The sequence below is a fragment of the Mixophyes fleayi genome, chromosome 6, assembly GCF_038048845.1.
Source record: "Mixophyes fleayi isolate aMixFle1 chromosome 6, aMixFle1.hap1, whole genome shotgun sequence".
Classification (NCBI taxonomy): Eukaryota; Metazoa; Chordata; class Amphibia; order Anura; family Limnodynastidae; genus Mixophyes; species Mixophyes fleayi.
In genome coordinates, this window is record NC_134407.1 from 189,546,152 (window position 1) to 189,563,072 (window position 16,921).

At 43.2% G+C, this 16,921-nt stretch overlaps 1 protein-coding gene across 2 annotated transcripts in view; it reads right to left on the minus strand.

Annotated features, from left to right (window-relative positions):
- Positions 1-394: 394 nt before the first annotated feature.
- CDK5RAP1 (CDK5RAP1 mitochondrial tRNA methylthiotransferase) overlaps positions 395-16,921 on the minus strand; it is a 37,998-nt gene continuing 21,471 nt past the window's right edge. For both annotated transcript variants that reach the window (XM_075177660.1, XM_075177661.1), the window contains exons 10-14: positions 13,311-13,366; positions 11,187-11,317; positions 10,944-11,093; positions 10,438-10,578; positions 395-610 (exon numbers count right to left, since the gene is read on the minus strand). In XM_075177660.1, the coding sequence (XP_075033761.1) occupies positions 524-610; positions 10,438-10,578; positions 10,944-11,093; positions 11,187-11,317; positions 13,311-13,366 (565 nt within the window). In that variant the 3' untranslated portion in view covers positions 395-523. The remainder of the gene's footprint in view (positions 611-10,437; positions 10,579-10,943; positions 11,094-11,186; positions 11,318-13,310; positions 13,367-16,921) is intronic.

A 16,921-nucleotide genomic window follows, 5' to 3' on the forward strand; every position in this document is an offset into this window, starting at 1 on the left:
GTCAGCTTCATTCCAAGTCAGCATCAGTGCGCTTGATTTCAGTTGTATCAGTAGCTGTAGAGCAGAAAGAGGTGGAATCTATCTTGAGATTCGTTTCTTGCAGACTACAAGTGTAAGCAGAACCTGTTTGTGTGGAGTTTTACTACACCATGCAGATACGTGCCTTAATGACTCCAAATCCATGAAAGAGAGATAATTAAAGATAAGGAATTATACTTTAGGAATATTCCTTATAGGACATTATATAAAATTTTAATTTATTGTTACTAGCTAGTTTCCCTTTGATCTCTGAAATAAATCAATACATCACAAGAAAATTGTGAAACAAAAAAAAGCAAACAACAAAATCCCAAGCAATGAAGAAATGATAGGGATAATCAAAACATTGTCAATCTAATAAAGATTAGTTGGTTTAATGTATGCTTTATATAACACCTCTATGTACAATAATCTTGCTAAACAATTTATGCTAAAAAGACAAAATGACATCAACTCCAATTGTGTCCTACAAGATGGAGATCTCCTAAAGTGAGGAATATGCAGGTGATGATTGAAGGTTAGCCGGGCCAAGAAGTCTTCCCCTCAAGCTCTGTGAGCTAGATGAGGTTATCTAAAACACAAAAACAAAAGTAATCTTTTAATTTAGTCTGTAAAGTTATAGTATTTTAGCTATGAAATAACAGTGTGACAGATCCGCCAACCAGTAGGCATACCATTTTTTAATCCAATGACAGATGTAAGTTTTTAAAATCTGCAATCAATCCACGTGTTTAAAATATATAATTTGTAGGGGTAGATGTCACCAGTTTAAGAATATAAATGAAGAATCAAAATTCTAAACAAGAACACCGTAGTGATGCATTCTGATTCTTCATTTAAGAAGATAGCACCTGGAGGGAAAAGTTTGGAGGCAGATTAAAAGAAGACATCCTAACAACAATTAGTCTTACATGGCAATGTACACTCTTTAAACTGAGTTCTGTGCACCTTTCTATAATTTCCTGAGGAGGGAAGTGGTTAGTGACTTAATATAGGTGGATAAACAATCTGTATCCAGTATGTATAAGACTTGAATGTCCACACGGCTGCCAATATATTCGAACTTCGTTATTTAAAGTATCTCCATTCACAGTCTCACTTGTTTAACCGGAGAGTGAGACCGTTCAGGAAAATCTCTAACACAACAGGGAAATAGTTGGATAACCTGGCACTTTGTATCAATGGGAAATCCCATTGTGGAGATAAGTTCTGAGGATGTCCCATAAGCTGGGATACTTGGCTTTCTCTATCCTGTGCACCTCAAGTGGAGTCTGTGGAATTCAATTCCGTGGATTAAAATTTTGAGGTTAAAGCAGCAGGTATTGTTCACTTTGGCATCAAACCCATATACTACCCTCTCAGGACTGGTCATCAATGTCCTTCCTACAATGCCAAGAGACTTTGATATAATTCCTCTCTGCTTTCTTGTCCAAATCAACAATGGGAGACCGGGAGAAGCACTTGATATTAAAGTGTACACAGCAAATTTAGAGATAACAGGGAGCTGACAAGAGGGCTAATGATCATGGTCTACACAGAGAAGAGACCAAGTCCTCATGATGGACTACGTACCCTTACACATAAATGTATTATACACAGTGCTACTACCCATGCTAATTAGGCACATCTCCCCCATGTACCACTTTAGTGGTTGTACTCCTACCCCTCCAGTTACAGGAATGAACCAACGGGTCCCACAGTACTCACAGCTGGGAGAGTGCACCACTGCTGGAACCAACAAAATATGCTCAAGCATAACAGCCCCAGCAGTAGGTTGGGCCTAACAAGGAGGGATTGTTCAAAAGTTCAAGTTCTTTTAAATTTACACTGCACATTAAAACAATTTGCTCACATTTGAAGGTTACTGGACTTATTCAACAACCTCTTTCATTTAAAAGTCAATTAAAATCTTGAAATTCTGTTTATATTTTGCTGTGTAGCGCTGCGGATTCTGTGGCGTCATATAAATAAAGTATGATTGTGATTGTGAAGACGCTGGCTGGCCACCCACGGGTGCCTTCCTATGCCAGGGAAGTCTACCCAGTACCTTCTAGGATTCGTATAGTCACTCAGGCAAATGCAGTTACAAAAGAACAACAGTACATTTATTGTCATACAAACAACACTAAAATATTATGTACACACAGTAAATAAATGCCAGGCAGGTTTACCACATCATCTGTCCCTTACCCCAATAGTTTAAGGAGTTATAGTCACCTGTCTGTCCAGACTTGACGACCCATGGATCTCTCTCAGCTGCATATATAGACTCTAGCAGAGAACGACAACTCAAAACCCAGATCTTGCACCTTTTATGAATGAAATCCCAGAATGAACATCCCCTCCCCACTGGAGTGGCTCCTTATATCTCAGGTATAGTTTTCGGTCTATTCTTCTTAACCATTTGTCATTGCTGGACTAAGGGGGGTTGGAGAGGGGAGTGAAGATGAGCTATCCTTCCACAGAACCTCCCCTGTTAGATGGCCTGTCTGGACTAACCTGGTGAGAACAATGGACACTAATTAGTTTTCCCACTTCAGTATCTTGCAACCTGATCCCTACCCATAATTCCCCTGGCTTCACTTTAAAGACAATGAATAACCTTACTGCACGTCATCAATATACAATACACAATATACATATTTAAACTGAGCTACAATGTCCCCTTAGCCACATGTAATTAGACAATGCCGTTGTAGCCTGGTGAGCTGGGGAACAAAAGCAAGGGCTATAAATAGTACTTGCTATAATCCACATTATGTGAGAAACGAGAAACAGAATGGTTAGTTTTGTCACACTCGTTTCATCACATCAGAAACTGCTGCTGCATGTAAAAAAATTTGGCTAAATCTGGCGTCTTTTGAAACAAGACATAGAACCTGTATAATCTGGTGAAAGTGTATATGGAGAACCAGGGTGCTGCACGACACAATTGTTCATCCGAGGTTCCATATCACAATTGTAGAGTAAGCTATAATGTCTTCGGGAACTGGGGTTCCCTGTGAGATATAAGCTTGAAGGATGGTAGCCTTGACAACTGTCTATTTCATTGCCGGACCTACTCTCTTGTGTGCATCTGTTCTACACAAGGAGGTAAAACGGTCCACATAGATCCTCAAGGCCTTAACAAGATCCAATAGGTGGAGCGAGTCCTACCGTCGGGAAGCCTAGTACTGGTCCAGCGCAGGAATAACAATCTCTTGGTTGAGATGAAATTTTTACACCACCTTGGGCTGGAAAGAAGCCTTGGTGCGCAAAACAGCTCTGTCGTTGTGAAAGACAAGAAATGGTGACCTTCAAGACAGAGCAGCCAGTTCAGATACTCATCTCGCCAGCAAGAAGGACACTTTCCAAGGTAAGAAACATGAGGTCAACTGATTCCAGTAGCTCTAAATGCGGCTTCTATAGCGTTGAAAGAACAAAGTTCAGATACCACAGTGTTGGTTACAGAACAAAGGGTGGATGCACATGAAGAACCCCCTGAAGAAAGGTCTGGGCCTCAGGCATAGTAGCCAGTTTACTCTGGAAGAAGATGGATAATGCTGACACCTGGACTTCGAGTGAACCTAACCTCAACCCGCTCTCTAGCACATCCTATATGAAGGACAAGAAGCGAGCCATTCAAAAGGAAGATGTGGGAACACCTTTTCTTTCACACCAGCCAATTTAACATTCCCACACTCTGTGGTAATTTTTAGAAGCCAGTATCCTGCCCTTGATCATGGCCTCAGAAAGACCCTCTTCATGCAGAATCATGGATTCAGCTGCCTTGCCATCAAATCAGTTCTAAGTCCTGGTGGAAAAATGGGCCCTGGTATTGAAGATCTTCTCTGAGTAGTAGTCTCCACAGTGGCTCTGCCGTCATGCTTCGAAGATCAGTGTACCGTGGTCTTCTCGGCCAGTCTGGTGCCACAAGAATTACTGGCATTTCCCTCTCATTTGGTCTTTTTCAGTACCTAAGGTAGCATGGGAATCGGAGGGAAAAAGTACACTAGCTAATACTGCCAAGGCACAATCATGGCATCTACTAGAAATGCTTGCAGATCCCTGAACGTTGCACAGTACCAAGCTACCTTGTGGTTCAGCTGAGAGGCTATAATGTTGACCTCCAGCTGACCCCATCTCTCCACAATTTATTTGAACACCACCCGGAGGAACCATTACTTGGGATGAATGACCGCCAAGATCGTTGGGGTATGACGCTCCGCTCATTGCATGATCTTGGCTGGCTCTTTCATCGCTAGAGAACTTCTGTTACCCTTTTGGTGGCTTATATATGCCTCAGCCGTTAGGTTGTCCAACTGGAATCGAATGGGTCTATTCCTCAAGAGGGTCTGAGCCTGCAACAGAGCATTTAGAACCACTCTTAGATCGAGTGCATTCACTGGTAGCTTTGCTTCTTCTCAGGACCAAAGCCCCTGAACACGGAGGTACAGTAGGAACTGAAGGGTCAGCAGCAACAGTTTAAAAAACTGTGCTGGGGATTAAGGATTGGACCTTGACCACCTGGCTATAATCTCATTCTGGGAGTGGAAATATGCAAACTGCACTGTTTCGAATCAAGATACCATTCTCCCCATCAGCTTCATGCAATGGAGGATGAAGGCTTGCCTGACGGACAGAAGCTTCTCCCCCCTGGTAAAAACACTCTCTGACAACTAGTGTCAAAGAGAAGACCCAAAAAAATCATGCACTGGGCTGGGACAAGACTGGACTTTTGAAGGTTTATAACTTTGGTAGATATTGTTTGTAATGTAGAATAGTGTTATGAATTGGTAATGGAATCTATCCACTCCAAACCTGTGAAGGCTGTTGAGAGACACTTTATGCCCATGGAAGAGAGAAATATGTCTCGTTCCATAGTGTTGATCATTATACTTACGGACTGAATTAGTCCACCCACAAGTGTTAGTTTAGGGCCTTCAGGTTCAAGATGGGCCGGAAAGACAAGTCCCGTTTATGCAGGAGAAATAGGCTTGAGTAGTAACCCTAAACCTCCAGCTGCTTCAGGACTGGAACAATAATCCCTGACAACAACAGGGACTGAATGGCCCCTTGCAGGGCCAGACTCCTTGCTTTGTCTCTTGGAATGGGAGTGGAAAATAAACACTTGGGATACAGCCCTAAGAGGTCCAGAATGTAACCTCTTTCCACTATGCCCCCCACCCACGTGTCTGAAGTAGAACAGATCCAGTGGTCCTGAACAAGCAGGAGACAGGCCCCCACCATAGAGCTCTTTAGGTGGGGAGGGGGCCAGTTATGCAGATTATTTTTCAGAGGGCTTGTAACCAGGACATCCAAGCCTGCCTGTCTATTAAGAAAGCAGCACTCGGAATAGAAATGGTAGTGGATTTAACCAGATGGGCAATGGGGTCATCCACTCTTATCAAAATCTCCCATTTCTCTGTTTCTGCTTCAGAGAAGGAGCAGTTGAGCAGGAACCTTCTCAGAACTTGAAACCTCCTATCTGGTTTCTGTCAAGCCTCACAGAAAAGTTTGGATACTTGTGGGGAGAAACTGATTGCTTCTTTTACCTTTTGAATATGGAATAGTCAGGAAGAACCAGTTACATTGAATATCAAGGGTCTATCTGACTGATAAAATCAAATTCTCAGACAGGGGGTCTACTGGAGGATTCGTTCTCCCATCCAGTCAGGTCCTTGTAGTCTGGATCCCCTTGGACCTCATCTTCTTTCTAGGGGGAGGAGCTTTTAGATTCGGAATCTACTAAAATATGGACCTGGGGTGAGACTGATACTTACGAGGCATGTTGGATAATGAAGTCTCCAACAGCCTCTTCAGGAAGAAAGACATTTAACTAGACCCTATACTGACCTTTCAAGGTTACGGATCCAAGGAGATTTCTGGATTGATACTGTGGGGTCTGGGGCTCGTTGAGACATCGCTTCCTGAGAAGGATTATCAACAAAAGGAATCCCTAAGGGAAGAGTAGGAATAAATTCACCAACCTAAACAGGATGCATTGCATCCTTTATCATTTTGCAAAAGACTGAGCTAGCGCCTTGGCTCAGGCTGGATTCACAATCTGTTACATCTCCCGCAGTCCTACACGTACCTTGGTCCTCAAACTCACAAGTCGTGCATTGAGCATCTGATTCTGAATGTTCACTGTGTAACTTTGTCTGACATTTGAAACAGGTGAAGTACAATACTGATCTTTCCTCAGTAGCCTTGGATCATTAAGTAATCCCTCTTTTTGACATTAAGACAAAAGAAAACACGTAGAATAAAGAGGAAGAAACCATAGAACACAGTCTACAACACAGAGAGTGATCTAGCAGGCTATGTATCAATATATAGCACAATAGTGTGTTACTTTAAATATGAGTACAGCGACCCAATACTAAACAAAGTCAGTACTCAATCACAATTGGAACAATTTAAACAAAGTCAGTACTGTCAGGTGGGCTCTGCTGTACATAATCCTGCTAAAGGGGGAGGTACTATTACTGGTAGAAGAAAGCACCTCCTTCCCTATCTCCAGCCCCATCATGGCTGTCTTCCATGCCACAAATGTCTCTGGTGTGGGGCTTACCCTGCTCAGCATCAGCAGACCATCCCCTGGCTAACTGATGATCCAAGTCTGTTTGATTGTTGTTCCTCTTCTCTTCTGCAGAGGCACCATGTTGTCAGAAGCTGGGTGGAGACCACAACCAGCTCTATCTCAGCCATTCTGGAAGAGACTGGGGCTTGTGCTTGATGAGGCTCCCGGATGTGGTCCAATGCTGCATTGGGGCAGATCCTGGGTCTCTGGTCGCTGATCTGTGCAGCCGACCAGGTGAACATTCTCCGGCAGCCAGGACCCTTGGAAAGTGGTGCCACAGCAAGGAAGCGCCGATGGTGCCTGTGTTGCTTCCATATAGCAGTGTTCCACAAGAGCTTATCTAATGTATAAAATAACGGAACCTAACTAAAAGTGCCCTACTCCTTGTGGCTTTGTTAGTTAAAATAAAACTCATGGTTCTCCCTACAGATGGCATAGAGGGGGAGCAGCAGGTCAGACAAGTCTGTAGTGTAGCAGTGCCCTCTATACTCCATGGTGGTAAGAAGTGTTCCCCAAATTAAATGAATGAGATTTTTTTAACAAATTTGAATTACAAAACAAAGCAACTCTTCTTACGTATAAAAAAACATATAATTATTGATTACAAAAGTAATCACCCCATTTTGTTTTAATACTTGGTAGAAATGCCTTTATCTGCAATTACAGCTGTGAGTATATTTAGTTTTCCTTTTGCCACTCTCCCATAAAGCACAGGTTTGTTATGTGCCCTGGCTGTTGTTATCTCAAATAAACATTTTCCCACCTCTGCCATGAAAGAGTTGCTGCAGGCCTCTTTGTGGCTTCCCTAACAATTGTATTTGATTGTAAGCTCTTATGAACATGGCCTCTTTCCTACTGTTTTGCCCACTCCCACCTCTGCATCCTTCTTCTGTGCCTACTATGTTTTATGCTTCATTTTTTGTTTTATTGCATTCACACTTCTTGAATATTTCACATTTTGCCTTAGCTTGTTGTGGCCGGGTCTCCCTCACCTCCCACATGGTCAAGATGGCTGTTGCAGTACCGAATGGGTTAAAACTTATGCTGCTGTGCCAAATGGGTTAAACCCCAGAGCTAGGAGATGTAAAAACCCATTAAAGGGAATGTTTACTAGTTTAAATGTATATATTTAATGTATGGGAGCAGTGGCGCCGCTTAGTAACGGGCGCACAACTCTGAAAGTGTTAAGACCCGGCGCTGGGAGTTTAAATGTATTTATTTTCATATTGTTCATGTATAGAAGAATTATTATGAGATTTGGAAGAAACATTGTTCCGTAACTTTTCTGAAGAAAGAAAATCCCATACTAATTAAGTATTTTCATCTGAGAGTAACCAACACATTTTTAGCCTGAAAACACAGCAGGGGATCATTATCCTGTTTTAAAGAAATAGGGAATAAGGAAACAGCAAGTCATTTGGGAAATCGCAGATTGATGTAAAATTAGTTAATTATAAATTGTGTTAAATACAATATATTACATCCTGATGCTAAACACTGAATGAAATATCTCAGTTGTGGTGCCAGCTATGGGCAGGGGGCGTGTTTACTCCCTACCAACATGTGGGACAGAAACAGTATAAAAAGAGCTGTATTTTGTATTTCAACTGTTGTATGCCCTCTGAACTTGTGGAGATCACTAGTACTTCTTACTAGTGTGTAAAGGTCCTTGTAAGGACCCATTCTGAACAATAATTATCACTGCTTCAGGACCCTGCTTTGATGTCTACTTACCTGCTGCAATTCATGTGACCTATCGATTAGACCACTGTAAAACGATATTTAGCTGTTCAGGGATCCAGAGTCTAGTAACAACGCTCTGCATTCTACCCTGCAGCTCTGGCGATTGTGAGAGGCCAATGGGAACCATCCACAGCCAACCTGATCTGAAGGAAGTGGGTACCAGCCCAGGTTCCCAGCAAGGGGGTGCACTAACAGCAAGTGTTACCTAGAAGGAAGCTGTTCCAGATGCCAGTGAAGGATAGCGTTTAGAGGCGTTGCAATTGGGATAAAGAAAGGGGGCGGTGGGAAGGCAGGCCAAGCTGGCACCCAGCAACACGACAGGGTGGCAGAGGAGGTCCATCCTGTCACACATTTTCTTTACTTTGCTAGTTGGACCTCAGCACTGTAAAGTGCTGCAGAATTTTGTGAAATATTACAAATGCATTATATTGATAAAAATAAAACTGTTCTTTTCACACAAATACTCAATTTTGAAGGATGACCAACTTTTAAACCAAATTCACAGGTGTCCCAAATTGTATCCAATACATCATGGACTTGGCTTTGCTCTAGGGGATATTACAAATCTACAAAATATGTTTTTCTACTACATCGAATTGGGGGATACCGAGTACATTGGGGTATATTGTAAGAGGAGATAGGCGTGTGAGCACTTTAAGAAAGTGTATACATGAACCTAGCTCCTGCCCCTCTATACCACCCTTCCTGTTAGGGCTCAGTTCATGTTTAATAAAGCTAACGGAGTTGGAGGAGGACTTGTTTTTGACCAGATATTGTATCACAAAAATATGACACCTTTATCCATCCATCTAAAATCCTCAAGCCCCTTAATACCAATTAAACATTGTTTAAATGCCACATCCTACTTGAGTATTGTTACTGACCATGTGCATGCCTTTATGGCCACAGTCTAGCCATCTTCTAATGGCTTCCTCCAGCAGGATAATCTGCCATGTCGTAAAGCACAGGTCACCTCAAGCTGGATCCACAAACATTACAATGTGATCAGTGTACTCCAACGGCCACCCGCAGTCACCAGATTCAATCCTATAGAGCACCGTTGGGATGTGGTGGAATAGAAGATGACTGTGCAGCCTACAACTGCGTGATGCTATCATGTCAACATGGGCCAGAGTCTCTAAAGAATGTTTCCAACACCCTGTTGAAACTATGCCGCAAAAAAATTCTGGCTGTTCTGGGGTCAAATGGGGGGGTGGGGGGGGGGGGGGGGCGGGAATCCACTCAGTACTAGAAAAGAGTACCTAATAAAGTGGTCGCCTTTCAATTTGTGACACCTAACCGATTATTCTAAATGTTAAAATGTTATGCTATGCAAGTAGAAAATGAGTCTATATTTATGTACTATGCATTATTAATTATGTTAGACTCTTCTTCTGAAGACCAATTTTATGTTTGTCTTGATTTAATAATTAAAAATTATTACGGCTTCTTTATGTATTTACAGTTGAAAAGTTCAACAAAATCCTACTCAATCTATAATGGACGCACATTAGAAAAACATTGTTACTCAGTATGTAAATTGTAACCAAGCCTAATCTCAGATAAAAAGTGGTCAAAGTATTTAAAATGTTTCATTAGGAAGGTAAATTTTATTTTATTTACAGCCTCGCAGCCCCATGCATCCTACACGCATAGGCACTTAATCTAAACTGAGACTTAAGCAGAAAATGGGGTATAGTGGGGGTGGAGCTATTGCTAGCTAACAACATTCGAAAGTGCCCTATGCCTATCTCACCCACTCTATACCCCAATGTCCCCGGTGTCCCCCAAGTGGATGTGGGAGAAATACACATATTTGCTTTTAGTTCACTTTTTTGCAATGTCAATAAAAAAACACTATTGTGGCCTTTTTGGGTAGATGGTCTTTGCTGTGTTAGGAGGTATAAACTAACTAATGGTATTTTCAGACAATTCTAAGTCTTCTGGAAAAAAACAAGGTATAATTTGTGTAGGTAATGCATAAACAAATGACTGATAATGATTTTGGAATGTGACCAGCCCAAAGTGGCAAAATAAGTTCAGCACAGCAGCGAGAAAAGCCTCACTGGCGAAAGGGTTTAATGGTTTACCTTTACTAATACGTAGTCTCCTGGTCTGGCTGTGACGATAGTGTTTGGAGATGGGCCATGTGTCACAGGAAAATTAGGGAATACCACTTTGGTGTTTCCATCATTTCTTCCGCACAGATCTTCTGAGGAGCGTCTGCTGGCCTGGAAAAGAAAATTGTCCAATGAAAATCAAAGTATCATTTAAGTTTGTATGTTACCTACAATGATACAATGACTTCTACGCTAACCATCTTAGTCTAAGTTGAATATTGTTTTACTAACATGACATTAATGAAATATAAATAAATGAGATAAAAGTATACTTTCTAATTTAGCAGTCCATTATACTTTTTGGACCATAAGATGCTAATCTAAAATATCCTACAATAATAACTATTGTGTCATGCCCGTCTTTGATTTAGAATATCTTCAGTATATAGAGTATAGCACCCAGGCTATTGACTGTGTATTAAAACCATGCTGTCTGTGCTAAGACATTTCTTGTGCAAGAGACATGAGACACTTACTCCTTCTACTAGGACCAGCTGTGTCCTTCCTACAGCTCTCATATTGACCTGTTCCGCCCCCTCTCTGAAGACAGCTATGAGTTCCTCCAGTCTCTTTTTCTTCACCTCAGCTGGTACATCATCACTTAGTCTGTGAAATGCTCTTGTTTTCTAAAGTACAAAGAGGATTTTCATTACTTTTCATATACGAAACTCGATTGACTCGACTACTAATGAGTAGAGTCAAACCTGTCTCTAAGTCACCTTTCTCATGCTGTAGGCAAACAGGAAGGCTGCGTTGTAGGATACTTCACGCAACAGCGATACAGTTTGTTGGTGATCGTCCTCCGTTTCCTGGCAGAAGCCAGTTATGAAATCACTGCTGAGACTGACCTCTATTGGAAGGGAAGACAGTGATTAGTCTTTTACAGGAAATATTACATGTGAAAGCTGCCACATACGGTGATCCAACTGCTCTGTTCGCCCAATAAATAAGTGGATCGCAAGGGTAAGATTGATTTCCTACAGCCAATGACCACACCCACAGGCCGATACAGTCCTCAGCCAATAGGTTTTTTTGTCCTCTCTCTATCAAATTTCTACTGTATCTCCATTTTATTGCAGAGAAAAAAACAACTCAAAAGTGCAAGCTTTTATCATGACATATTGTATACGGAAAATAAAAAAGATAAAAACATACTAATCACAAGACATATATGTGTTTTTCTCCATAGCCTATACTCTTTTTTTTTTTCCAAAACTTATTCAGCAATGTCATTGTGATCCTTATAATGGTTCTTGGCTTGTGTATATAATGGTTGTGTACTTCTCGAAACCTGGACACAAAAAAAATCAGAGTTGGTGAAATTTAATGGGCCTGAATGCTATATCTATCTATCTATATATGTATTTATTTATATATTGTATTTTCCCCCGGCTGATCCGGGTTCCTCCCACAGGCATACATGGTAAGTTAATTAACTTTTGACAAAATTAACCTAGTTTGTGTGTGTCCTTGTGGTAGAGAAAACAGACTGTAAGCTCCACTGGGACAGGCACCAATGTGAATGATTAAATATTCGCTGTAAAGTGCTGTGAAAAATGTAGGCTCTGCATAAGAAAAAAACTGGCAAAAAATAATAAATAATTTGACAAGCTTATGACTTAGTTATATCAGGTGAGATTAATATATGCCAGAATTCTACATGTGAATTGGCTGGGCTAGCCTGGGCCTATATGCAGGATGGATGAATGTGTATTTTATGCAGGGTACTGTCTAGATGATTTTGCAGAAAAAAGGCAGGACGACGATAGTATAGTTCAAAAGCAGTGTATGAACAAATGTGAAGTATACAATCTTTGTTAGGCAGGGTACACACTACAGATCATTTCTCCTGATGTGATATCTATAACGGTTTTACCAACGACTGAAAAAAGTCCAGATTAACATGCTGATTCATGTGTGCACACTATACACATTTTACAAGATTGGACAGCACGGTGGCTTAGTGGTTAGCACTTCGCCTCACAGCGCTGGGGTCATGAGTTCCCGTCCATGGCCTTATCTGTGTGGAGTTTGTATGTATATTGTGTGCTTGCGTGGGTTTCCTCCATGTGCTGCGGTTTCCTCCCACACTCCAAAAACATACTGGTAGGTTAATTGGCTGTTATCAAAATTGACCCTAGTCTCTCTCTCTCTCTGTCTATTAAGGAATTTAGACTGTAAGCTCCAATGGGGCAGGGACTGATGTGAGTTAGTTCTCTGTACAGCGCTGCGGAATCAGTGGCGCTATATAAATAAATGGTGATAATGATTATGATGATTTACCTTCAGATCTGTACTCATCATCTGTCATAAGAAAAGATTGTGACACTGCACACTCCATAGATATCTATGGACACTGCTGGTGTTGAGCGCATACACACTGCAGAATTGATTTTAGTCTGGTTTAAAAATCAAGTGAAACGATACAAAGTGCTTTGTAGTGAAAATCGTTCATCGTTTCAGTGTACACACTAATGCAGGCCGAACGGCCATTTATCGTGTGATTGGCCTGATAATCGGATGAAAAGCCTGTAGTGTGTATCCTGCCTAACTCTCTGGCATGGCTGAGAAATATTCTTACCACTATAGTGCGCAATTATATTTGATGACCAGTAATGTCAGAGGTCAACAAAGATAAGATTATCTTTAAAAGCTGGTATAATATATGCATATACTCTAGATAAAAGGTCTGTTCTAGACTTGATAGTAAATCAATAAAAAAAAAAATCTGTGTCTGCATTTCATCTGCTCTGCTATTAAAATACCGACTAATGAAAAAGAGCAAATTGTTAGATATAAGGAAGATAGTTTTTTGCACAAGACACTTGGAAGAGATATCCAACCTGGGACCTGCTCACGGATATTATGTATCAGATCCAAGTAAGCTTCTCGATTATATCTGTAGAAAAAATAAGAGCAATGTTTTACTAGCTTGTAAATAAAGGATAACTGATCGCTAGAAACAAAAGCACTTATTTATTTTGATCTTATCACCATCATCACCATTTATTTATATCGCGCCACTGATTCCGCAGCACTGTACAGAGAGCTCATTCACATCAGTCCCTGCCCCATTGGAGCTTACAGTCTAAATTCCCTAACACACACACACACAGACAGACAGAGAGAGAGACAGACTAGGGTCATATTTGTTAGCAGCCAATTAACCTACCAGTATGTTTTTGGAGTGTGGGCGGAAACCGGAGCACCCGGAGGAAATCCACGCAAACACGAGGAGAACATACAAACTCCTCACAGATAAGGCCATGGTCGGGAATTGAACTCATGACCCCATTGCTGTGAGGCAGTAGTGCTAAACACTTACGAACACGCTCCCAGCTGCCTTGGCTTTGGGGTGTTTGCTGTATGAGGTCACACACGATTTCAGCCCGCAGTCTCTCTCACCTATCACACAGGTTCTAGACCTACGGAATCGCCCAAAACACAGCGCTCTTGCACCCCCCAGACACTTCAAGGTTCAGCCACCACCTATTGGGTACGGGCAATAGGACCCCAATATACTGTCCCACACTGGCACACAGGCTTCTAGTTCCACAAACTAGCAAGACTCACACCAGCACACACATGGTTAACTCTTCACACCTCCAGACTGTTACACAAATGTAAATACAAGCACACACAGCTTGTTAATCAAATGTATCAACAAATCACACACAGGGTAACCTGGACAAGCAATCTCTCTTCTAAAAGGCTAATGGATTCTTTAGAGTATCAAGGACGCAACTTATTAAATTATGGATTTAATATACAAAAAGTACAGGGCATGCAGATATAAAGAAAAATAATGAATAACAATTAATAAATTTGACATAACAAGCAAAAACAGTTTAAAATAAAAAGGATTACATTCAGATTTGCACTTACATGAATTGCATCTGGCCAAGGGGAATTTGTCTAAGAAGATGGACAGCTTATCAATGTAACTTGATTTCCCCAGAGGTCTGACAGTTTTTCCCCTCAGAACACAGATTTTTAAGCAGGGGCGGGCTGGCTCGGGGGGCAGATGGCACCCGGGCCGGACAGAATAATAGTATTTTGGGCCGCCTGGTGGTCCAGTGGTAATGCGATGGATACAGCCTTTGTAGTCTGTGCAGGGGCTGTCACATCGCAGAGTACTCACTGCAGCAGGAGCCGGATCATTCATTCACAGAATATTGTACATTATTCTGTGAATGAATGATCCGGCTGCAGTGAGTACTCTGCGATGTGACAGCCCCTGCACAGACCGCACAGGCTGTCTCCATCGCATCTCAGTAACAGCTACATCACCAGGTCATGTGACCTCCGTGGTCACATGGTAGGAAGTGTAGGCAGGGTTGCTGGAACTCTATGGACCTGCAGCAGTTCTCTATGTCCTTGGAGCCACTCGTGTACAAAAAGGAAAGAGGACAGGGGGAGTTAGTGTGTGTAGGAGGGGAGGGGGGGGGTGATTGAAGCTACAGGGTATAGGGGTACATGTGTGACTAAAGGTGCTGGGACAGAGGGGTACATGTGTGACTAAAGGTGCTGGGACAGAGGGGGACATGTGTGACTAAAGGTGCTGGGACAGAGGGGGACATGTGTGACTAAAGGTGCTGGGACAGAGGGGGACATGTGTGACTAAATGTGCTGGGACAGAGGGGGACATGTGTGACTAAATGTGCTGGGACAGAGGGGGACATGTGTGACTAAATGTGCTGGGACAGAGGGGGACATGTGTGACTAAAGGTGCTGGGAAAGAGGGGGACATGTGTGGCTAAAGGTGCTGGGACAGAGGGGGACATGTGTGACTAAAGGTGCTGGGACAGAGGGGGACATGTGTGACTAAAGGTGCTGGGACAGAGGGGGACATGTGTGACTAAAGGTGCTGGGACAAAGGGGGACATGTGTGACTAAAGGTGCTGGGACAAAGGGGGACATGTGTGACTAAAGGTGCTGGGACAAAGGGGGACATGTGTGACTAAAGGTGCTGGGACAGAGGGGGACATGTGTGGCTAAAGGTGCTAGGACAGAGGGGGACATGTGTGGCTAAAGGTGCTGGGACAGAGGGGGACATGTGTGACTAAAGGTGCTGGGCAGAGGGGACATGTGTGACTAAAGGTGCTGGGCAGAGGGGACATGTGTGACTAAAGGTGCTGGGACAGAGGGGGACATGTGTGACTAAAGGTGCTGAGACAGAGGGGGACATGTGTGACTAAAGGTGCTGGGACAGAGGGGGACATGTGTGACTAAAGGTGCTGGGAAAGAGGGGGACATGTGTGGCTAAAGGTGCTGGGACAGAGGGGGACATGTGTGACTAAAGGTGCTGGGATCGAGTGGGACATGTGTGACTAAAGGTGCTGGGACAGAGGGGGACATGTGTGACTAAAGGTGCTGGGACAGAGGGGGACATGTGTGGCTAAAGGTGCTAGGACAGAGGGGGACATGTGTGGCTAAAGGTGCTGGGACAGAGGGGGACATGTGTGACTAAAGGTGCTGGGACAGAGGGGGGCATGTGTGACTAAAGGTGCTGGGACAGAGGGGGGCATGTGTGACTAAAGGTGCTGAGACAGAGTTAGACATGTGTGACTAAAGGTGCTGGGCAGAGGATACATGTGTGACTAAAGGTGCTGGGACAGAGTTGGACATGTGTCACTAAAGGTGCTGGGCAGAGGGGACATGTGTGACTAAAGGTGCTGGGACAGAGGGGGACATGTGTGACTAAAGATGCTGGGCAGAGCGGACATGTGTGACTAAAGGTGCTGGGACATAGTTGGACATGTGTGACTAAAGGTGCTGGGACATAGTTGGACATGTGTGACTAAAGGTGCTGGGCAGAGCGGACATGTGTGACTAAAGGTGCTGGGACAGAGGGGGACATGTGTGACTAAAGGTGCTGGGCAGAGCGGACATGTGTGACTAAAGGTGCTGGGACAGAGGGGGACATGTGTGACTAAAGGTGCTGGGACAGAGTTGGACATGTGTGACTAAAGGTGCTGTGACAGAGGGGGACATGTGTGACTAAAGGTGCTGTGACAGAGGGGACATGTGTGACTAAAGGTGCTGGGACAGAGGGGGACATGTGTGACTAAAGGTGCTGGGACAGAGGGGGACATGTGTGACTAAAGGTGCTGGGACAGAGGGGGACATGTGTGACTAAAGGTGCTGGGACAGAGGGGGACATGTGTGACTAAAGGTGCTGGGACAGAGGGGGACATGTGTGACTAAAGGTGCTGGGACAGAGGGGGACATGTGTGACTAAAGGTGCTGGGACAGAGGGGGACATGTGTGACTAAAGGTGCTGGGACAGAGGGGGACATGTGTGACTAAAGGTGCTGGGACAGAGGGGGACATGTGTGACTAAAGGTGCTGGGACAGAGGGGGACATGTGTGACTAAAGGTGCTGGGACAGAGTTGGACATGTGTGACTAAAGGTGCTGGACAGAGAGAGATATCTGTGACTAAAGGTGCTGGG